Source organism: Fusarium fujikuroi, chromosome FFUJ_chr08, assembly GCF_900079805.1.
Source record: "Fusarium fujikuroi IMI 58289 draft genome, chromosome FFUJ_chr08".
NCBI lineage: Eukaryota > Fungi > Ascomycota > Sordariomycetes > Hypocreales > Nectriaceae > Fusarium > Fusarium fujikuroi.
In genome coordinates this window covers 546053-567515 of record NC_036629.1, presented here as the reverse complement: position 1 = coordinate 567515, position 21463 = coordinate 546053, and the positions used below count along the sequence as shown (strand labels likewise).

Here is a 21463-nt window from a genome sequence, read left to right as displayed (position 1 = left end):
CGTAAGCAGATGAAAGCTGGATCACTGGTAGGTCAGGAACCTCTGGAGCCAACATACTCTACCCCATTCAACGATGTAAAGCACTTTGGCCAAGTAAGTTACTTTTCTGTGATTATTATAAAGGCACAAGGAGAGCCACTGATAATTACGCCTGTCATATTTGTCGTTAGAGTATATATTGGCTCCCCTCCTTTCAGACTATTAATTAACCTTTCAGGTCATTGTAGGCGGATCACGTCCGGATTCGAGTCAATCAGAAACACGGATCCTGGAGACGATTGAAGGGTTTTAGATCACAATAGTTGATTGTAGAACTGCTTAAAGGAATGATTTCTTCGTAGAGAGTATGGTTTGTGTGTCATCACCCATACACAACATGACAACATTCTGTGTTTGCCCAGACGCAGACATTTTCATAGATTTTCTTGCATGGGATATGAATATGGTACTTCTTACAAAGACATCTATGTATGCAAGAGAGGTCTATGGCAGAAGCAAAGACGAAGTGTAACACAGGGATGGTATACTCGAGGAAAGATGGAATCAACCGATTCAGGGTCGAAACAAGCCTCAATACTGGGAGGCTAGCCAAAAGACAGCATGCAACTCAAGGGCATAAAAGGGCCCATTAGGTTTGTAATCAGGCACGGATGTGAGCATCTCATGAAATTATGATTCTACTATTGATCCTTAGGTTAGACCACCACCCTACAGCAATTAGCCCACCATGGAAGGTTACTAGGAACATGGTATCTTTGGGAAGTCAAGACTGAATCACGCATGCGAATAAATTGAAGATGAAAAGATAGTTGTGACATATCACAGCAGACAAATTCCAGTCCATTCATAGCCTCAGGCAGTATTACCCCATCATGTCTTATCTAAACTGCGTCTCTTCCCAACCTGACCTCCTTGACAGAGATACCTTGATGTCCCCAGCCGGTTTAAGAGATGTTAACGGAAGTTTTGATCTATCCATCTGGGGAACATTGAAGGTTTTCGTGGTTGAAGCCATATCAAAACCAAGCAGAACGCTTCCCGCAAAGGTCAGGACTTCATAAGATGCAAAGTGACGGCCAGGGCAGAGAGTGTTGCCACCGCCAAAGGGTCTGAATGCGGCAGCCCTTCGGGTCTTCTGCTCCTTGGTAAGGACCTTTGAGTTCAGAAATCTTGTGTGGTCAAAGACATCCGCGTCCGCACCCCAGGTCGTTGGATCAGCGTGGATGAAAGCTGTTGGCATCTGGACTTGAGCTCCTTTCTTCAAGAGCCAGCGGTCCTGGATCAGAGTGTCTTCGTTGGTGTACCGCACTGTCGCAATACCACTCGTCATTCGGAGGACTTCATCGTAAGTTGACATGAAGACTGGGCACTTCTCACGAATAGTGGTGTAGTCGAGAGATATGACCCCAGAAGAAGAGTCTTCAAGGGTTGTTTCAAGTTCTGATCGAATCTCTTTCAGCAGATCAGGCCTGGACAAGATCGATATCAACAGCCAGAATGTCGTGGGAATGGTGTTTCCAACAATGGCAAGGATGCTGCCAAGTAGAGCGCGGGCATTATTCTCATTACTCAAACCCCGTCGGATGCCTAGACCAGAAAGTTCCTTGATGAACGAGCAAGCAGTGTCCAGACCGTCGTCCTCAAGATACTTCAGGAATGCATCGACGAGCTCTTTACGAGTCTTTTGTGCTGTGGAGTGCTTCTTTGGGCTCAAGAACCAAGGGACGCCAAGGAGAAGCACCTTGATATTGGCCTCCCAGGCCCTGTGAATGTCAGTACACACTATCCTGTACTCGCCTGAGGGCAGCTTACCAAAATGTTGAGTTGAGAGATGGATCAAGAGTGAAAGGGTCCTTCTCGCCAAAGCAAGCAGAGTTGTTTGTTCTCATGAACAGGTCTTGAATCCAAGCATAGAGATCGATTGTCTGACTTGACGGGAGCTCATTGACGATGTTGAGAAGTTTAGCACGAATGAGTGTGCACAGTTCATCGAGAGATTCTGTACCGGGAAGTAGTGATGCCTTTTGAACTCTATGGATCTCACCATACATGCCGTTCTCAGTATGAGCATCGCGAAAGATGAGTTCAATACCGGCCTCGTCGAATCCCATCATTCGACGAAACGCCGGGATCATAGCTGGGCTGAATGACAAGGAAGTTGTGTTGCGCTGAACAGCTTGTACAAGTTCTGGAGATGTCACGATGTAGTTCTTTTGTCCCGACATGTCAATCGTGAAGATTGGGTGCGGTTGTTGAGCGCTGATGAGTTTAGTGATGGTTGGTGAGAGCGACACGAGGCTTACCTGACGAGATCAAAGTATCGCAAGCCATGCTTCAGGAGTCCGTAGATGTGACTGAAGTACGGGACAGTCTCTTTGACATATGGTGGCTCTCTCGTGTCGGGTTTCTTTCTGGTGGCTAAGGCGACGATGGCTACCACTACGCAGCAGACCACCCCAATGGTGAGGTTGCTCAGAGCCATTGTACTCGGCAAGTCCTTTCAGTCTACCCTATGCCAGAGTGCAGATTTTCTGGAGCGAAGTGTCGCTGCTTTGCGTGGGGATTGCTCAGATACCGATACCTCGACAACAAAAGACCGAGAGAGCTGCAGTACCAGTTCCACGTTCAGTCACACTAGATGTGTCGTTTCTAATTCCGTTCAACTAATCAAGCATGAGGGAGTAAGCGCTGTCATATCCGTCCGTGTCATAGGTAAGTGGATGTTATCATGCCCCCATCCAAACCCTTGACAAACAAGTCCTTGACCTCCACCAGCGACATTCCGAAGACCAAGGGGCGCAACAATGACAGCTAAGCCTCCTTGGTAGCGGAAGTCGGCTCCGCAAACTCAGAGCTACCAACACAGGTTATGGAGTCTTATCCATCACGGGCGTGTGCTTACAATGAGCAGGGATGCTTCGGCTATCTAGCCAAGACAAGGGTAGGGATTACAGTTGCATCAAAGGATCGGGACCCTCTCTAGCTTCTACCGTTGAGATTTTCACGGGTGGCTTTTCCCAATTGTCCGATGCAAGGACTAGCGCCAGTGGGTTCTTCGGCTCATGCGGCTTATCTCAGAAAATAGACCAGTTTCTTCTCGAAACTGTTTCCGGTTCAGTGTTAGTCGTTGCTGGGATGCCTGGTGTTGAGCGTCACGAAATGGCTCACAGCGATGAAGCCTGTATAGGCGTTTCATCAGCCCCAGTGACAGCTCAACAATTCTCGTACGAGTATCAGCTATACTGCCATTAGAGCCAACAGCCACCCAGCAGACCTAACAGCCGTTCTACAGGTTCTATAGTCTTGGAGCTTCTGTATGCCCTCGTTCTGCTGGGAACAATGGCTTGCCGACTCTACCTTCACCCGCTGATCATATCGACAGCGCAGCAATTCTTCTTCATTTACATCGCGGGCTTCACATCTCGCACATCAATTCTACGACCAATTGGGTTCATTATCTTTCTCATCTCGACATTCGTTGCGCTCGCTACGTTTGAGGACTTTGTCGAACCGCCAGGATGGGTTTCAAGAGCTATCATCTCTGCATTTCCGCAAATCTCACTGACGTATTTTGAGCGCATGATTGTGCGTAAAATTGCATACGTTGAGGATCGCGAAAAGAAAGACCAAGAGCCGCAATTTAGGTTCGCGGAATTTCGCAAGCGATATGTCTTTGGACAAGAGGTTGCATCCTCGATGAGAGGATTGGGTACGCCTTGGGAGATCAGGAACATTCACCACTTTGACTCTCAAGATCCGACATACGTGCCTGCTGCTACACCATTTGTGTGTATAAATCTTCTCAAAGTACTTCTCTGCTATTTTGTCCACAAAATGTGCATCACGACGCAGTTGAGTCTCGATCAGCAGTACATGGCTCGAAACTACGTGCCCATCTTTCGCCGTGTTAGCGAAGTGACACTGGCAGAGCTACAAGTTCGGTACATCGCAACCGTCACAACAGTCGTGTCAATTTTCTGCTTCATCCAAGGCGGATACTCTCTCGCCTCCGCAGCATCAGTAACAATGAATCCGAAGGCTGTCAAAGATTGGCGACCGATTTTCGGTGAATTGACAGAGTCTTACTGTCTCCGACAATTCTGGTCGTAAGTTTTTCAGCGTGTTTTAGTGGACCATCGCTAATTTTTCAGCACGTTTTGGCACCAAGGGCTGCAGAATAATCTTCGAGGCACTGCGACGTGGATTGTCAAGAACATTTTTCGCATGAAGTCTTATTCACTTCCATCACGGTATTTGAAGATTCTTCTTGCTTTTGCATTATCAGGCTTGGTTCACGTCCCAAGTGACATGGGCAGCGCGGTGTCTGCAAAGGACAGCGGAGCGATCCAGTTCTTTAGCACGCAGTTGATCGGGTTGATGCTGGAGGATATGCTTGGTGACTTGTTTCTTCCTCTTTGGAAGTACAAGTTTACTAAAATATTGACGAGACTTGCTGGTTACCTTTGGGTTATTTCTTTTCTTGCTTGGTCTGGACCTGTTCGGTGGTTTCCTGTCATTTTACAACAGCGCCCGGAAACGGAACTGATAAGGCTCAGTGCTTTCAAGCCGATGGCTAAGGTCATGAGCTGTTGGTAAGATAGATTACTTTAGTAGAATGTTCAATGAATAGCATCCAGTTAAGCACTGCACCTTAGCTCTAAACTAGACACTGGCCATCGTTATGAACGATGTTCGAGCTTTTGAAATAATATAATTGTAATTATAAAGCACGTAAATACAGCCGTATCGTAGATAATACCCTCAGCGTCATGCGGTCTTCGAATTTGTGGCAGTACCTGTTGGTGCACTGGTGCTGAAACAAGCGAAAATTAGTGTTTTCAGTGGTTTATCGGCTCTAAATTTAGTGCTAGCCCACTGTAAACGTATACTTAACAGTTCTCATGCTTGCTCCAACCTTCATCTCCTTATCATCACGGCTCTTCAGACAACATGATATCACCTCTTTACGCCATCGGAGGACTGCTACTGGCATACATTGGCCTGAGCACACTACAGCTGCTTTATAACTACAAAAAAGCCAAATATATCGGCCTTCCCGTTCTCATCACGCCAATTGATCCATCTGTAGGTTTTGCTTCCCTCAAAAATGCAATCTAGCTAATGCCTTTAGAATGTCCCATATTTGCTTTGTAGCAGTTTCTTAGAGCCTTTTCTCAGAAAAGTCTTACCATTTGGTCTTGGAAATTTTGTGGAATACAACAGTCGAGACTGGAATTATGAGCAGATCCATGATCTTCAAGAACGAATTGGCGACACCTTCATCATCGTCAGCCCAAAGCAGATCCGCGTGTTCACAGGTAACGCAAAGGCTTCTGACGATCTTTGTCGCCGACGCAGAGACTTTGTGAAAGCTGTTGCTCTCTACAAACCACTTGAGATCTTTGGCCGCAATGTTGTAACAACTGAAGGGGACGATTGGGTGCGACATAGAAGGATCACGACACCGCCCTTCAATGAGAGGAACAGCGCGCTTGTTTGGGACGAGTCCAAGAGGCAAGCTACCGACATGCTCAAGATGTGGGCATCAAACCCGAAAGGCGTCGTGAATCCCCAGAGCGACACTATGGTTCTGGCCCTCCATGTCCTCACTGCTGCTGGGTTTGGCAGAAGTTACACGTTCGGCAGCGGTTTGGAGAGTGCATTAGAGAACCACAGTCTCACATATCGCGATTCTCTCAGTCTCATTCTCGGCAATCTCTTCACTGCTGTGTTTACAGCGACACTCAATCTTCCCACATGGATGCTGCCCTCCAAGTTCAACCAGGTTCAAGATGCTGTGGTCAACTTTCGACAGTACATGGCTGAGATGGTCGCCGAAGAGCGCGAGGCTATGGACGCCGGTGCTGAAGAACAGGACAACCTCATGAGCATTCTTGTACGAGCATCTGAGAACCAGAACAAAGAGGGCAAAGCGACTCGTCATTTGACAGACTCTGAGATTTATGGCAATTTGTTCAGCTATAACCTCGCTGGCCACGAAACAACATCCAACACTCTTGCTTACGCGACAATCCTCCTCGCAGCGAATCCCGAATGGCAGAAATGGGCAGCGGAAGAGGTCGATCAAGTCACGGCTGGAGTCGACTTGAAGGACCTTGACTACGAAACATATTATCCCCAATTGAAGCGCGTTCTCGCAATCATGGTACGTCAACCACAGGTCGATTGATCATCACTAACATCACCAGCACGAAACATTACGATTATTCGGCGCAGCAAGGGCAGTTCCCAAAACAACACTCGTGGACCAAACCCTCAAAGTCAACGGCACATCATACACAATCCCCAGAAACACCTTCGTCGGCGTCAACCTGGCAGGCCTACACACATCCTCCGCCTCATGGGGCGACAACGCGCTCCAATGGCTCCCCAGCCGCTGGATCACGGCCGACGACAAGCTCGCTCCCATGCCAACAGGCGCTTTCCTCCCCTGGGCGGCAGGCCCACGAGTGTGCCCCGGCAAGAAATTCTCGCAGGTAGAGTTCGTAGCCGTCATGGCGTGTCTCCTCAAGGACTACACCGTGGAGCCTGATGCAGAAGGTGACCACCCCAAGGAGGCGGCGTCAAGGGCCCTCATGGAAGAGGCGAAGCAGTCTAGTTTCAATTTCCTGCTCAAGGTGAAGCACCCTGAGAAGATCAAGCTGCGGTGTGTGCGCAGAGTCTAGTTTAGCGTAGAGGGTAAATGACAAGGACGTGTTTTAGCGGATGTTAGGTCATATGTAGGGCTACAGGGCTTGAGTGGAGGTTACATCAATGCTACGCGTTCCAGAATGAATCCTTTCATTTGGGTAGAGTGCACTGACTAGACTGACTTTTTGTCTCCGCAAAGTCCCGGGCCTAAAACAGGATCCGTAAGCCACGATAATCCTTGGTGTTTGGCCCGCTATCTCACTGCTACGTGTCAGGCAAAGCATGATTTTATCACAAACAGATTCAGAATCTTAATAGATTGACCCACTCGTGACAAATTACTACTTGGTTTCTGACTTTACAGCATAGCCTGGTTGCCAGTGGAGGAATTAGGTGAGATTCTAAATCGCTTTCATCCCTCCTAGGAAGTTTGCAGTCAGCAATTCTGCGGCCAAAATGCCGCTGCATCCGTTCCTGTTAACGCGACTTACAAGTCCCTAGGTAATCCTGAAGCTACACGCCCTGTAGGGGAAAATTAGTGAAGACATCATGGGGGGGCAAGAGATAAACAAAGATCGCTTCCTCCAGCTTAACCATTCAAGGCACAGGCCACTATCACAAGCGCCCCAAAAGCTGAGCAAAGCAAAAAAGTCACCAGAAAGACTCACTAGTCGTTTCACCGATGATACCAAGGCCTCACGTAATGGTAGGCGTGTGGATAACGTCCACCGAGCTGACAGTCATGAATCCGTAAAGTCCCATATCCCAGCAATTAGGAACCTGTTGGTCGGTAGGCTAGACAGTAGCTCTATTTATGGAGTCCAAGAGCATTCCTTGCATGATAATATCCGGGCCGGTGTTTGACAGCGGATATTCACAAGTGACAATTTTCTTTTATCACGTTGCGAGAATGCCTTCTCTGAGAATGCCATCGAGAGTTTTGAAGGACATGTTCGATTTCGATATGATGAATGCTCCTTTGTTCAACGTCTCGGCGAGTAGTATTGCCCTGGTGGCGGTATTATTATTGCTTTCGACGCATTGTATCACTACGATTCGGTATTCGATACAGCGGTTTTATGATCGTCGATACAAGGGAAAAGAGCCCTCGACGCTTCCATATGTTCTACCAGGGGTTGGTTCAGCACTGAGTCTGATCAGAAATCCCCATGGATTCTTCAATTCCATTGTGTACGTTTATTCATCCCTATTACACTACTTCGCTAACATTTCTTAGCCAGAAAGTCGACAATGGTGAACCCATTCGCATGCGTCTAGGCAACGTCCACGCCTATCTCATCCACGGCACAAGAAACGTTCAACAAGTCTTTCGATGTTCAAAAGAACTTACATTTGAAGAGTTTGCTCTCCGAGTAGCTCAAAAGGTTAAGCGTCTTCCTGCCAAAGATGCTGCGTTAGTGGCAAAGGATATCTCAGGGTCATCAAGATTGCCGTTAACCGAGACCCGTGAGGAAGATCGTATATGGAGAAGATTTCATGAGATCTATGAGTCCCACCTCATTGGCGCTAATGCCGTGTCTGCCCTAACAGAGTTGTTCATCAATACTATGATTGATGAACTCAGTACTGTTGGCACTCAGGGACCCATTGAGATTGGCATTGATGAGTTTATGAAGCATCATATGTTTCGAGCCTCTACCATTGCTCTCGCCGGTCGAAAGGTCTTTGACATTGATCCCAATTTCGCAGATGTATTTTGGGATTACGATGAAGATTTCATGTCTTTGCTCTACGGCATTCCCAAGTTTCTCTGCCGCAAAGGCTCCAATGCTAGGGACAAGTGCTTGGAGACTGTGAAAGGCTATCTCGACCAAGGTTGGCAGAACCTAGATTGGAGAGCTTGTCACGAAAAAAACCCTGATTGGGAATCAAATTTTGGATCCAAGCTTGTTCGTGAAAGGGAAGTTGCCATGGAGAAATATGGCATTGGTCTTGACGGAAGAGCTTCTTTTCAAATGGGCCTTATCTGGAGTATTAACTCTAATGCTATCCCAATGACATCTTGGATCATTATTGAGATTCTTCGTCGACCAGAGATTTTCAAACAGATACGAGAAGAAGTTCCTGCAGTCTTCGACAAGGACACCAAGCAAGTCGACATAGTAGCACTCAAGAAATTGCCACTACTCAACTCAGTATACTTTGAGTGTCTTCGTCTACGATCATCAGTGTTTGTGGTCCGCAAACTACGAAACTCGATCGAACTAGATGGCTACACCCTGAAAGAGGGCAATCTCGTTCTTGCACCATCATACCTTGCCCACAACGCCCCAGAAGTATGGTCATCATCTACGCATCCCCCAGAAGAATTTTGGCCAGAGCGCTTCATCAGGAAAGGCAACTCTGGGATCTCAGCGGGCAATTATTTCCCCTACGGAGGCGGCGCAGCAATGTGTCCAGGGCGGAACTACGCTAAGCAGGAGATTCTGTCAGCGGTTGTTTTATTCTTTGCACACTTTGAGATTGAGCCGTTGCGGTTTGTGGATCGTGATGGGAAGACGTCGGATAGAGGGCCTGAAGTTGGACATGAAGCAAGGGGTGTTGCAAGGGTTGATAGAGATTTACTTGTCAAATTACGGCGCGTTTAGGATACCATGAGTCAATTACTAGGATCACTTTTCGAAGATGATGAAATGACGTAAACTCGATTTTGTAAAGTTTAATGACCAACAATAAGGTTGTGAAGTCTAATCTATCGTATGAACTGCTTGATCACAGAGAAGGAAACCAATTGATCTCCAGGCTTTACGACTCTTGCAGCGGGATAGGCCCATGATGGGGTCATCAAGTACATGTAACAGATAACCCAAAAGTACCCAAACCGCCTTGACCAGGTTCCCTGCATACATCGAAAAACATGCTGAACTCCGTCCTCACACATAATCACCAGCGCTGTTGTGAGAAAATAGTTGATAACGTTAGTCTCCTTTGCAGATATCCCTAGCGCTCTATCGGCGGGGAAATGCATAGCCCCAGAAATAAAGAAGCATACGATAAGTTTGCAGTAACGGGAAACAAGACCCTTTGGCATGTGAAGAATCCCATGGACAAGGAAGTTTGAAAGGGAGGTGAGGTGACGTCGTAGCGTCTGATGCCAGAAATTACCCCAGAAGCGCCTAACGCTGTAAGCCTCCGAGAGACGATCCCAGATTGGGGGTAGCATTTCGACCGGGTACAGGGTTAGGCTGAGATATAGAAGTGAAAAAGTACTGTTGATAAGATGAATGACGCAGAACGTGTTGAGCCAGAAGCCAAAGGTGGCAAAGAAGCGAAATGTTGCCTCTTCGGAAGTAATTTGGCCGATGCGTGTCACCAAGTGTTCCTTCTGGGGAGATATCATGTTGGGATCCGGGGATGGTTGGGCGGCAAAGACATCGAGGATGAGATAGCTGACGATGGCATTCCTTGCATGTCTTGCAATTTCCTGGCTACGGGACGGTACGAGAGAGGGTGTATGGCTAGACCAGGGAGGAATTTGAGATATCTGTTCCCTCGTACCAACACCACGCATGTTCCAAAGATTGCTGACCCCAAAGGACGCACGCTTCGTAAAGGATGACGATGGAACCTCGAAAGACAACCTGCTCAGGCAGAGATCGTCAAACGTCTTCAAGCATTGAATCCACATTCCTGTAGACAGCAACGCCACATGGAGACGACTAGGCAATGCATCGAGAATGGCCTGATTGAAGAACCAGGTAAGCAGAGCGACAACCGCTGCAATAGCAGGTCGAACAAGGTTTGCGGAATCCGTGAAACCGAGAGCCCAGGCTGTAAGGCCCTGGGACGCCAATGCAAGGTAGAGTGCAACGAGAGCGGTCATGTTGATGAGTGAGGCAAGAAAGTTACAGCATCAATCAGCATGAACGTGGAGATATCTACAACAGCGTCAAAGCTCTAACACAGCCCGTAGAGTAACATTGCCATTCAGTGCCGCGCGCGTGCAAAACTCAATCAACCCTGTGAAGAAGTCTCGGTCAGTGATGGTCCGAAACCAAAAACCCATTCAGGCTTCACCGCACGATATCCCGCACGGAAAAATACGGTTTCATCTTAAATGGAGTTTTGCTTAAATCTCACATTCACTTACAACTCCAGTACCCGAAGGATCGCCCACATGCCGGTTTACAACCCCTGCAATCGCGATTAGCGGCTCCGCCTGACGTGAGATTAAACAGCATGGGGTGCATATACGCGACCAATCGAATCTCTACTCAGACGACGGCCGGCAATGAGAAGCATGTACGTGGCGCAGTTTCTTTTTCTTCTATTCAACCAACTCGACTCAAGTTTCAGACGCAAACTTTGACCACGCCAAGGATCCTGTGTAATACAGACCAACAAACAAACACAGCCAGACCAACGATCCAAGACCCATAGCGACTCGCTTCACGTTTCTAAGAAAAGCAGCTTCGTTGACACGTGGAAACGGCTGACCCTCTGGAACAGGCCTGTCCAGAAATCGCGCCAGGGGCTCCCATCCCATACTCGGTTGGTACTCGAGCAATTGCCCGGCGGGCACAATATCGTGAACCCATTGGTTATGCTTATGGTACAGTTCCTCCGAGGGGACTTGCTCGAGGTTGAATTTCTCAGCGTAGTATTTTGACCAGGCTACGATAAGGTCACTGGAGTGAATCACGCCGGGGATCCAGTAGCCTAAGATGCGGTACCACTTTGAGCGGAGGTCGATACCCAGGCCGTAGTAAGACGCGAGCCAGACCTGTGGGTTGTTGCGGACGGAGAGGATGACCTAAAATTGTAAGTAAGCTTCAATTGAGAGAAGATGATTCGTACCTTTGCGTTGGGGTAGATTGTCAGCATGTCATCGACAAGAGCGCTAGCAGGCGGTTCAAAGACAGCTTCGAAGCCATCATACAGCTTCTTCAACGCCTTGAGTCTCTCATTGCGGTCTTGGATCGCTAGTACTCTTGCACTTTCTTTGACGCGAGAGATTGGCGCTGGAGGGTCTCCAAGGTGAAAACAAGGAGTCACACCAAGAATCTCGAGACCTTTCTTGAGACTTGTGGTAGATGTGCGCGGAAGACCGGCCTGAGACGTTAGTAATTGACATCCACGGTGAGGAGAAACGTACGACTATGATGTTTACGTCTGAAGTTGCTGACATTGTGATGGTGGGCCGAATGTTCCTTGCAGAGCATGAGATTGGAAGAAGTATCTATAGATGTTTTTCGCTGGCCGTGAATGTCACAGCGTCTGATGGAAGCTAGCTATGGAGCAGAGCTAGAGGCATAATTCCTGCAGACGCCCCGTGGTGGAGCAGCGGATGCGGTTGTGGCGTGGCCGATTGTTTTGAGGGTGAAGCTAACGTTGGCTAAATTTAAACTAAACTAGCGATGTTTCGGCCAGGGCTGGTGGTGAAGTACGTACTCATCTTAGGGTAGGAGGTTTCTTTCTGGATTTGCCGTTGTCGTGAAAGTATTCTCAGCAACAATCGTGATGTCGTTTTATCTGTTTGTGGCCGTCTTTCTGGCGATTGTTTATCTGGCTCAGTATAGAAGTTCCCCGAGGCTACCGTCGAGTCTTCCTAGACTTAAGCGGGATTCATATCTGCCTTTCAAATTGCAATGGGCTTATCTCACGGATTGCCGACAGCTTTTTCTCGAAGCATATGGAACAGTATGTAACTTTCAGAAACAATGAGCCAAACTAATAGTTGCAGTTCACCAAACATGGCAAAGCCTGCGTATTGCCTAGCATGGGCTTCAAAGATGAAGTCCATCTAGCACATCACCATACCCAATGGGCCGCTTCTCAGCCCGATGCTGTGCTCAGCCCAATTGAAGGATTTCGAGAAATCGACAAGGGAGATTGGAATTCCGGTCATGCCAGTTATATCCAAGATCCATGGCAGAGTATCGTTATCAAGAAGGAGATGGGCCGTTTTCTTGAGATACTAGCTGCTGCGGTTGATGACGAGCTTCAGTATGCAATTCCTGAGTATATTAAGCCTGGGGCTAGTGATGAGGTTGATGTTTATGAGGCTATGAAGTGGATTGTCGCTCAAGTCTCGAGTCGGTTTACTGTCGGCCTTCCTCTTTGTGAGTCCTACAAGATTTTGTTCGACGTCAGCTAATTTTCAAGGCCGCGATAAGGAGTATCTGAAAGATTCGCTGGCGTTTGCAGACTTGTTCATCTTGAACTCTGGACTTTTGATATACACTCCGTCGCTTCTCAAACCGCTGATCGGATTTCTTGTTACTTTGCCAACACGGTACAGACGATGGAAGATTCAAAGGCATATTCAGCCTCTCTATGAGGAGAGAACCAAAAGGCTACTGAATCCTGGGCTCTGCGAGAAGAGCGAAGAACCAACCGACAATCTACAGATGATGATGCGGTATGCCACCAGCAAGCATGGTAGTCAAGTATCACCGTCTCAGATCTCCGATCGACTTTGTCTTGCAAACCTTGCCTCTTTCCATCAGACTGCGGTTGCTATCAGTAATGCTTTGATCAACATCGCAGCCTCAGATGCCGAGTTCAACACGATTGCAGTTATTCGGAAGGAGATAGCAGACGTCCTTGCAGAGAGCAATGGTGTCTTTGACAAATCATCGGTTTCCAAAATGATTCAAACAGACAGCATTCTGAGAGAATCAATGCGAACACATGGCTTTGGAAACAGAGCTATGATTCGAAAGATTGTTGTGCCAGGTGGTCTCAAGACTCCAGATGGTCATACTCTGCCTAACGGCTCGACCCTGTCGATCCTCTCGTACCCTGTTCATCAGGACCCTGATATCTACGAGAACCCTGACAAGTTCTACCCTTTCAGATTCTCCAATATGAGGACCGGGCCCGATGGTAAAGACGCTAATCCAACGTTGTCATTTGTATCTACCTCTTCAACTTATCTTCCTTTTGGACATGGAAAACATGCCTGCCCTGGACGATTTCTGGTGGATTTTGAGATGAAGATGATATTGTATCATGTTTTGAACCGGTTTGATATTGAACTGCTTCCTGAGCATAATGGAGTTCGGCCGGAGAGTCAGTGGGTTACAGAAGCTGTTATGCCGCCTGTTAGTGTCAAGCTACGATTTAGGAAGAGAGGATTCTCTTAGTGTACCATAGTCCATAGAACATGATTTACAATATCAAGATGTCAATTTGATCTCGTGCCCCCCAATTTAGTGCAGCGTCCACTGAAGATACGCTCTTAAGCGCCTGTAAGCCAATCAAATAGTGACAGTGCACGAAACAAGGCCCCTGCACAAAGCTCAAGTGGGTAAGCCTGCACATAAAATACCCAGCTCCGTGAGATTTCCTCCTCATCCACATCATTCTCACAATGGCACGAATTGCTGTTTTTCTGTCGTATTACCGGCCCTGGGCCATTTGTGCGCTTTCTTTTGCGATCTACACGCAAATAATCTATGATAAGAATTATTCTATTCGGTATGCTCCGTTTTATATGGGGAAGTATTTGCTGGCGTTCTTGGGTGTTTGGGCGTTCTACTTGGTATTTCTGTACCATCGGTTCTTTAGTCCTTTGAGGCGCGTGCCACAGCCAAAGGTATGTAGCAGAAGATAGGGATCAGAATATGACTGACTGTGGCAGGGCGCGAGCTTTATCAGTGGACATTGGGCAGAGTCTGTCAGTCAGCCTGCTGGCTTGCCGTTCAGACATTGGTCAAGGACAATTGAAAACAATGGATTAATCAGATACAAGTGAGTGGATTCCTTTATATAAGTGCTGTACTGACCAGGCAGGCATTTATTCAACCAGGAAAGGCTCGTTGTCACAAGCCCGGAAGGTCTCAAAGAGGTGCTCGGTCAGAACAGCTATGACTACGTCAAGCCTCATCTCCTCCGCGCAATGGTCGGCAAGATCTTGGGCTATGGACTGCTCCTATCAGAGGGAGATGTACACAAGGTATGTTTATCCATCCTGCATGAGACCCAAACTGACTTCTCAGATGCAAAGGAAGAACTTGATGCCGGCATTCAGTTTTCGTCACATCAAAGAACTATATCCTGTCTTCTGGAGCAAAGCACAGGAGCTAGTCCACGGAATCGAGAAAGAACTCAAAGAAGAGTCAACTTCAGAGATCGACATTGTCGACTGGGCGAGTCGAGCCTCTATGGACATCATCGGTTCTGCAGGCATGGGTCACGAGTTCAAGTCTCTTGCAGATCCCAGCATTGAAGACACCATGAAGATGTATGGATCAATGGTCAAGCAGAGTCGTGGTGCCAAGCTCTTGACGGTTCTTCAGCTTGTTCTTCCCTCTATTATCACGGATTACCTGCCCTTTCAGAGAAACATGGGCGTCTTGGCAGCTTCTAACGCAGCGAGAAAGACATCCCAACGACTTATCAATGCGAAGAAGGTACAGATGGCAGCCAAGGAGAAGTTATCGCCTGATATCATCTCTACGGCGCTCGAGTCTGGTCATTTCACAGATGAGGGACTCGTTGATACTATGATGACCTTTTTGGCTGCTGGGCACGAGACCAGTGCTGCAGCGTTGACTTGGACAATCTTTCTTTTGGCCAAGAATCATGACATTCAGGACCGTCTTCGAGAGGAGATTCGGCAGAATGTTGATGGGCTTACAGACGAAGTTGACGCCAAAAAACTCGATGGCCTCTCTTATCTCCACGCAGTCTGCCAAGAATCACTCAGGATCTACGCACCCATCCCCTTCACCGTCCGCGATGCCCTCAAGGACACTCAAATCCTCGGAACGTTCGTCCCCAAAGGAACAATAGTAGTTTTATGTCCATGGGCCATCAACAGAGCCCACGAACTCTGGGGCCCTGATGCAGACGATTTCAACCCTGAGCGATGGATGGCACCTGGTCAAGCCAACTCAGGCGGTGCAAAGAGCAATTACGCATTCTTGACATTCCTGCACGGTCCTCGAGGCTGCATCGGTCAGAAATTCTCACTGGCTGAGCTCATGGCTCTCACAGGCGCTTTGGTAGGGAGATACAGGTTTGACATTGACAAGGACTACGAGGTACGGGATATCACGGATGGGATTGTGGCGAAGCCTAGTAAGGGACTCAAGGTCCGTGTGGAGGAAGTCCAGGGCTGGTGAACATAGATCAGGTAGTGTGTGAATAGAGTCTTATTAGCCACCTGGGCTTTATCAAGGGTTTCCGCCCTGCACATCAGGTAGCAAAAGTATAATTCTCGTATTCATCTGCATAGCAAAGCCAAGACTGCGTGACGAGAAATGTCTCATAAGACGGCATTTGTTGGCGCCCAGCTTCTCAGTGACACAGCCAACAAAGGGGTCAGCGACATGTCAGAAAGCTAATCTCTGCCACTTTTTACGTGGTCATAGCAAGGATGTCGTCCCCATACTTGTTCCCACACCGTAAGATCTAACGTCGCGCCCTATCCCTGTCAGCCCCGATAACAGGCTCCATGCTTGTAATCTAAGCGGATAAAACACGACTCGGTGTTGGGTCAGCGAATGACTCGGAAAACAGCTTTGACTCTGAGTGACTTGTTGGTCCTGAGGACTGTTGCAGATCCGTCTCCGCAGCGCCCTTCTGGCAGACTCTGGGGTTCGAGTTTTCGCTCTTCTTCAGACCATAAGCTTTGTCGTATTCTTCATTCTTCATCCAAGCCATCATGTCGATAGCAGATGGTTCCTACGCTCGCGGCGACCTCCTAAACGGTTGTAAAGACCTTATTCCAGGCCTTAAAAATGCCTACGGTTATGTTCCCAGCCTGGCAGCTGGAATCGTCTTTTGTCTCATCTTTGCCGCTACGGGGATTTATCACATCGTTCGATCGTTCCAGAAGCGCAAAGCCACTTCGTACCTACTAGCCATTTCTTCGTACATCGAACTCATCGGCTGGATCGGTCGAACATGGTCGTCGAAATGCGCATACAACAAGATTGCCTTCCTCCTTCAGATCACTACCCTCGTCGTCGCTCCCATCTTTGTCGCTGCCGCCATCTACGTCACGCTGGGATACCTCATCAAGGCGGTCGGACCTCAGTACTCTGTCATCAAGCCCAAGCTTTACCTCTGGATCTTCCTCGTCGTTGATGTCCTGGCTCTTCTGATCCAGGCCGGCGGTGGCGGTCTTGCTTCGGGGGCAGCCAACAAGGGCAAAGACACCAAGCCAGGCGCCAACCTGATGGTTGCTGGTATCATCTTCCAACTAGTCAGCATGACTGGCTTTTGCATTCTCTTTGCAATTTTTGTTTTGAGAACACGAGGTCTGGAACTCGCCAAGGGTCAGTGCTTCGTCATCTACGCCACCATCATATCCGTCGTGTTTGTCTACATCCGATGCATCTACCGAACGGTTGAACTCCTTGAGGGTTGGAATGGGAAGTTGATGAAGACTGAGGGATACTTTATTGGTCTTGATGGTGTTTGCATTGCAGTTGCCATTCTGATCTTTTGTATCTTTGATCCAGCTGTGCTGCTCGATCATGATAAGCAGCCCGAGCTTTCCTTCAACGAGCTCAACACTGTTTCTACAAAGTGATGCCTTCATGGAGTCGCGAATACTGATTGGCATTATTGCATGGGGAATGGCCAGCTGAAAGCGCATCCTGTTGCTGGAAGTTTTAGTTCATAATAAACGTATCTTGCTTATCGCCTGATCCAAATTGCAGAGTCGTTAAGAATGGCCTCATATTCTCTTTCATGCTAGTCAATAGTGTGCAATAGTGTACTTCAAGTGAGGGTACTGTTTGGTATTGTCACAATACTGGCGGCTGATCATATGTGAAGAAACCGTCGAGTTCTAGCTCTAGTTCACATACTTACTCCTTTTTGAGCCTCACCCAGGCGAAGAGCCCGTCAGATCAATAACAGTATCTTTTTATTCGCTATCTTTTTCATCGACTGAATCGTTGCTATTATGGACAGGAGACTCTGGATTGTAGCCTGGATAACCTAGGACCCGCGTAAGGGGTTACTGTTTTGAACTGTTAAGCACATCCATCAGGTACTCCGCCGTATTTTCCTCGCGCCGAGGCTCCTCTGCCACATGCTCTTCCTGCATTCCTGAATTCTCAGAGCTAACAGACCCAAAAAGCGAATCGAGGTTCTCTGCTATATCTTCTTCCTGTATTCTTAGAGCTTCAGAGCTAACAGAGACATGAGGCGAATCGGGGTGCTGTGCCACATATTCTTCCTGTATTCCTGCGACATCAGAGCTAACAGAGCCCAAAGGCGAATCGAGGGACATGCTAAATTCATTCTTCGGAGAATATTCTTCAAGTTGAAACTGGGGAGTATCGAAACTCTGCTGGCCTATCGAGCTCACCGGTGTGCCAAGACGCTCTATAGGTGTCATGCTAGGTTGAGGCGAGTCATTGGGAAGTTTCGGGTGACCTAGAGCTCCATGATCAGGGAGCTGTGGACGGGGGGTCTGCAGTTGTGGTGCATGCCGAGTAACATGTTGCTTTCCGAAAGCAGCGATGTGAGAATGAGCAGCTCGTGGCATAGCCTGCTGAGGTTGTACGCGCTGCTGTTGAGACTGAGTCTCATTTTGAGGGGACTGAAGGCTGGGGTCCTGTCGTGGTATTTGCTGGGAATTCGTATCTTGTTGACCTTGATATTCGCCAGAGCAGAACTGTGTATTGGGATGTGGTGCTGGCGCTGGCCTTGAGACGTCCTGTTGCGAGGTTTCAGGTCCGTCTTCACCACTACTCTTGTAAGTCGCGTATATGGTTTCAAGAACAACACGCTGACTGCCAGCTTGCACCAAATCCAGCCAGACGGTTCGAGTCTTTGCTTCAAGATAAGGAATCGCGATCTCCACAAGGTGTGTCCTTGGCCTTTCCATGTTCGGGTATAAGTATTCCTAAACTTTGTACCATACTGTCTCGGGAATTTGACCCTTAGTGTTCCCCAGGCACTTAGCCATCTCGAAATTAAGCAGAATACCGGATTCTCCTGCACGAGTTTTGACGCATTGTGGGTGGTTATGTTGGGTATTCAGTCTATCCTCGTTGATTTCTTGACGGCATATTGGGCAAGTCCAAGGAACCTGGTCGGCGCGGGCGGCCCTGTGTTCCGATCTGAGATGTTCCAACCAATCCGACAACGTGCTGAGTGGTCGGTTGGCACATGAGTGGAACTTGATGCTATCGTATTTGTGAAAGGGACATTCCAAGTAGCTTGGGGGGCTCGTAATAGGGGGAAATCTGGGTTGGTTGAGAGGCGCCATGGGAGCGTTCATAAGATGTAACAATTCTGTGGTGTGTATTCTGAAGCAATGATGATGAAAAAGAAGAAATGCCGAAGGAGATCCTGGCAATGCAGGGGTAGGATTTGTTTTGTTGCCAGAGGCCAAGACAGGGTCCTTCCTGAACATGGATGACAGAGGAGGAAGAGGAAAGAGAAAAACTGGCGGGTGTTCGCTCACGCCAAAGGAAGGAACTGAGAGACGAGAACATCGAGATGAACTGTAGAGTAAACAGGGTCCTTAAGAGAGATCCTTGGAGGTATCCCTCGATGCAATGCTCTTACGAAACTTGGAGGTTTGACGGAATCTTGAAATACTCTACTAACAATTATCGCCTTGGAGAAATGCATTGGAATGAGAGAATGCGCAGATTTCACAATATGCCAGTTGTAAAAGTTACACATCTAGATCACTATCATCTGTTGCCTCTAACTTGTACCGGCCCAATACAACGATCATCTCAACCAAAAGAAACTGGCAGCATGGCGTCTCAAACAGTAGCTTTGATCTCCCCAGATTGACCATTTGTCTCCTCAGTAGTTATACGGTGAAGCGGCTGATCGGCTTCGTCGCTGCAGTCCATTCTCATGATGTCCATAATCATCGGCGGATTGGTCAGTGACATTGCCACCGCTTGCTAAATGCCTGTTTGCTTGCCAGTAAATGATGAGCAGAGAAATAACAGCCGACAGAGCAATAGACATCAATACTGCTATGATTGTCCATCCGCGATGGTAGTACGGCAAATCGTCTGACCGAAATAGCTGTCCACCAACAATGCCGGCGCAATTAGCCGCCATGATGAATATAGCCTAGAGTATTAGAAGCTGGTTAGTTGGAACTCATGCAATTCCACTCCTGCAAAGATCTTGGGGCGCATTGACTCACCATGCGGATCGCTCGTTTTTCGGGGCAGCTAGCGTTGATGGACAACCTGGAACCATTGACAGAATCTACAGTTTTGACTCTTAGTACGAAAATCCCACGGCTAAACAGGCCAAAGTGCTAGACTTACGCCACCAACTGCAGGTTGCCGTGCCCATGGTCACGATCCCAAACTTCAAACCCGCACTCGAGCTGTCAGGCAATGCACGGAATGCAACCATGAATGTCCACTGGCAGAATACGCCAAATAGTACTACAAAACCACGTCGGCCGGTCCTGTCACTATCATTTGATGTTCGTCAGTATATCTATCTGACACGAGGGGGCGGGGACTAACGCGACAAATGCTGCAATGATGATAAGGCATACTGAGATCCATTGGCCGACCGAAACGAGTGCGTTTGCTTGTAAGCGTCCATATCCAAATGAACCGATGATAGTTGGGGCGTACAACCAGAGAGCTGTCGTGGGTGCGAGACCACAGATCGTAAGTAGCACATGTAGTAGGACCTTTGGGTCTTTGATCTGTGAACGCAAATATGTTAGCCTCTGTGGATAGAAGTACAACCATGGACGGGTCCATCATCCCGTATTATGAGTGCCAGTAAATTACTCACAGTGGAAAGAATATGTAAGCCCGTGATATGTCGGCTTCGAGCTGTGCGTGTATCGTTGTCCAAGCAAGCAGCAAAAGAAGAACTTCTTAAGTAGCGGCAAGTAAAGCGGTGCCAAGTTACGATATATCTAGTCTGTATTGCGTGACACAGATAAGGTACGTGCTTAACTTAAGATCACCTATTTTACAGTAAACGTCTATAATGCTCTTCAGCGTTTGCACGCCCACCAGCAGAAGCCCCAGGGTAGTTGTGTGGTCTCTAGAACCGGGCATCCAAAGGACGAAGCGGCCAGCTCCGTTTAGATAAGAAGGTGAGAGGTTGTTTTCAACATAGATAGGTCAATATAGGGAGGTTAATACAACACTTTCTGATCATGAGAAGAGACGAAACATGCAGCGGACGAGTTTACCATCTCACCCGAGAATGCTACCGCCAAGATCCACGCTACCCCAATCTTTGGCTCAGCTAATTCTCCACCACAGCTGAGAGCTCATTCTAATTGGAAGATTGAAGTGAATACGGTCCCAATGAAGTGGATGAAAGTGGAGAGGCGGTTGAGATTGACAACTCACCCGCTGGTGAAGTAAAAGACAACGGCAAGGAATTGGACCGATAAACAGGAAACGATGCAGTCTCCCTGCTTTCTGCAAGTTCGCAATTCTGGTCCCAAATGATGAAAACTTTTGGGACTTTGATCGACCCCATTTTCAGGTGCCTTACTCAGTCTCTGAAAGACATATTTCTCTAATCCTTGCTCACCTCGCCTCCTTTTCACTAACCTCCCTTATACCCTTCCAAGCAACTCGTCTGGGCTAAGATCGAGTAGCAAGGCTTGAGAAACGCCGAAGCTTGAACATTGCGATCACTCTCAGGTCCTATCATGATGCTTGCACTCGCAGTAGCGGCTATTGCTGCATTTTCTTTCCCTGTGGCAGCAGATGGGAGATATTGAAGTCAACCAGATCTATCTCCCCCAACACTCAACATAACAATGCCTTGTGGCGGCAATTGCTCTGAAGGCTATCTCTTTGTTGCTCCTATCTAATTGCAAGATTTCGATATGATTGACTTTCTCAGGTCTCGAACTTTGTCA

At 47.9% G+C, this 21463-nt stretch overlaps 11 protein-coding genes; 6 read left to right on the top strand and 5 right to left on the bottom strand.

The window, feature by feature from the left end:
- Positions 1-877: 877 nt before the first annotated feature.
- On the bottom strand, positions 878-2482 carry FFUJ_13857 (related to cytochrome P450 7A1; the record flags this gene model as incomplete). XM_023581535.1 has 3 exons in its annotated part: positions 878-1763; positions 1813-2259; positions 2304-2482. 3 exons carry the CDS (start codon positions 2480-2482, stop codon positions 878-880), a joined length of 1512 nt encoding a protein of 503 aa, XP_023434220.1.
- Positions 2483-3339: 857 nt separating this feature from the next.
- FFUJ_13858 (trichothecene synthesis TRI7-like protein) lies at positions 3340-4596 on the top strand (the record flags this gene model as incomplete). XM_023581534.1 has 2 exons in its annotated part: positions 3340-4106; positions 4152-4596. 2 exons carry the CDS (start codon positions 3340-3342, stop codon positions 4594-4596), a joined length of 1212 nt encoding a protein of 403 aa, XP_023434219.1.
- Positions 4597-4950: 354 nt separating this feature from the next.
- Positions 4951-6686, top strand: FFUJ_13859 (related to cytochrome P450 3A7; the record flags this gene model as incomplete). XM_023581533.1 has 3 exons in its annotated part: positions 4951-5085; positions 5132-6166; positions 6210-6686. The coding sequence occupies 3 exons, from the start codon at positions 4951-4953 to the stop codon at positions 6684-6686; spliced, it is 1647 nt and encodes a 548-aa protein (XP_023434218.1).
- An 875-nt stretch (positions 6687-7561) lies between these two features.
- On the top strand, positions 7562-9260 carry FFUJ_13860 (related to cytochrome P450 7B1; the record flags this gene model as incomplete). XM_023581532.1 has 2 exons in its annotated part: positions 7562-7842; positions 7889-9260. 2 exons carry the CDS (start codon positions 7562-7564, stop codon positions 9258-9260), a joined length of 1653 nt encoding a protein of 550 aa, XP_023434217.1.
- Positions 9261-9364: 104 nt separating this feature from the next.
- On the bottom strand, positions 9365-10495 carry FFUJ_13861 (trichothecene synthesis TRI7-like protein; the record flags this gene model as incomplete). Its single annotated transcript, XM_023581531.1, has 1 exon — positions 9365-10495. The coding sequence occupies one exon, from the start codon at positions 10493-10495 to the stop codon at positions 9365-9367; it is 1131 nt and encodes a 376-aa protein (XP_023434216.1).
- Positions 10496-10957: 462 nt separating this feature from the next.
- FFUJ_13862 (uncharacterized protein) lies at positions 10958-11800 on the bottom strand (the record flags this gene model as incomplete). XM_023581530.1 has 3 exons in its annotated part: positions 10958-11425; positions 11470-11724; positions 11768-11800. 3 exons carry the CDS (start codon positions 11798-11800, stop codon positions 10958-10960), a joined length of 756 nt encoding a protein of 251 aa, XP_023434215.1.
- A 332-nt stretch (positions 11801-12132) lies between these two features.
- FFUJ_13863 (related to cytochrome P450 monooxygenase (lovA)) lies at positions 12133-13760 on the top strand (the record flags this gene model as incomplete). XM_023581529.1 has 3 exons in its annotated part: positions 12133-12312; positions 12356-12734; positions 12778-13760. 3 exons carry the CDS (start codon positions 12133-12135, stop codon positions 13758-13760), a joined length of 1542 nt encoding a protein of 513 aa, XP_023434214.1.
- Positions 13761-13987: 227 nt separating this feature from the next.
- FFUJ_13864 (related to pisatin demethylase / cytochrome P450 monooxygenase) lies at positions 13988-15743 on the top strand (the record flags this gene model as incomplete). XM_023581527.1 has 4 exons in its annotated part: positions 13988-14212; positions 14258-14367; positions 14410-14572; positions 14616-15743. The coding sequence occupies 4 exons, from the start codon at positions 13988-13990 to the stop codon at positions 15741-15743; spliced, it is 1626 nt and encodes a 541-aa protein (XP_023434213.1).
- A 542-nt stretch (positions 15744-16285) lies between these two features.
- On the top strand, positions 16286-17158 carry FFUJ_13865 (related to YER185w, Rta1p; the record flags this gene model as incomplete). Its single annotated transcript, XM_023581526.1, has 1 exon — positions 16286-17158. The coding sequence occupies one exon, from the start codon at positions 16286-16288 to the stop codon at positions 17156-17158; it is 873 nt and encodes a 290-aa protein (XP_023434212.1).
- Positions 17159-17590: 432 nt separating this feature from the next.
- Positions 17591-18466, bottom strand: FFUJ_13866 (uncharacterized protein; the record flags this gene model as incomplete). Its single annotated transcript, XM_023581525.1, has 1 exon — positions 17591-18466. The coding sequence occupies one exon, from the start codon at positions 18464-18466 to the stop codon at positions 17591-17593; it is 876 nt and encodes a 291-aa protein (XP_023434211.1).
- Positions 18467-19401: 935 nt separating this feature from the next.
- Positions 19402-20324, bottom strand: FFUJ_13867 (related to nicotinamide mononucleotide permease; the record flags this gene model as incomplete). XM_023581524.1 has 5 exons in its annotated part: positions 19402-19680; positions 19757-19821; positions 19884-20035; positions 20091-20278; positions 20319-20324. 5 exons carry the CDS (start codon positions 20322-20324, stop codon positions 19402-19404), a joined length of 690 nt encoding a protein of 229 aa, XP_023435143.1.
- Between the last annotated feature and the right edge of the window lie 1139 nt (positions 20325-21463).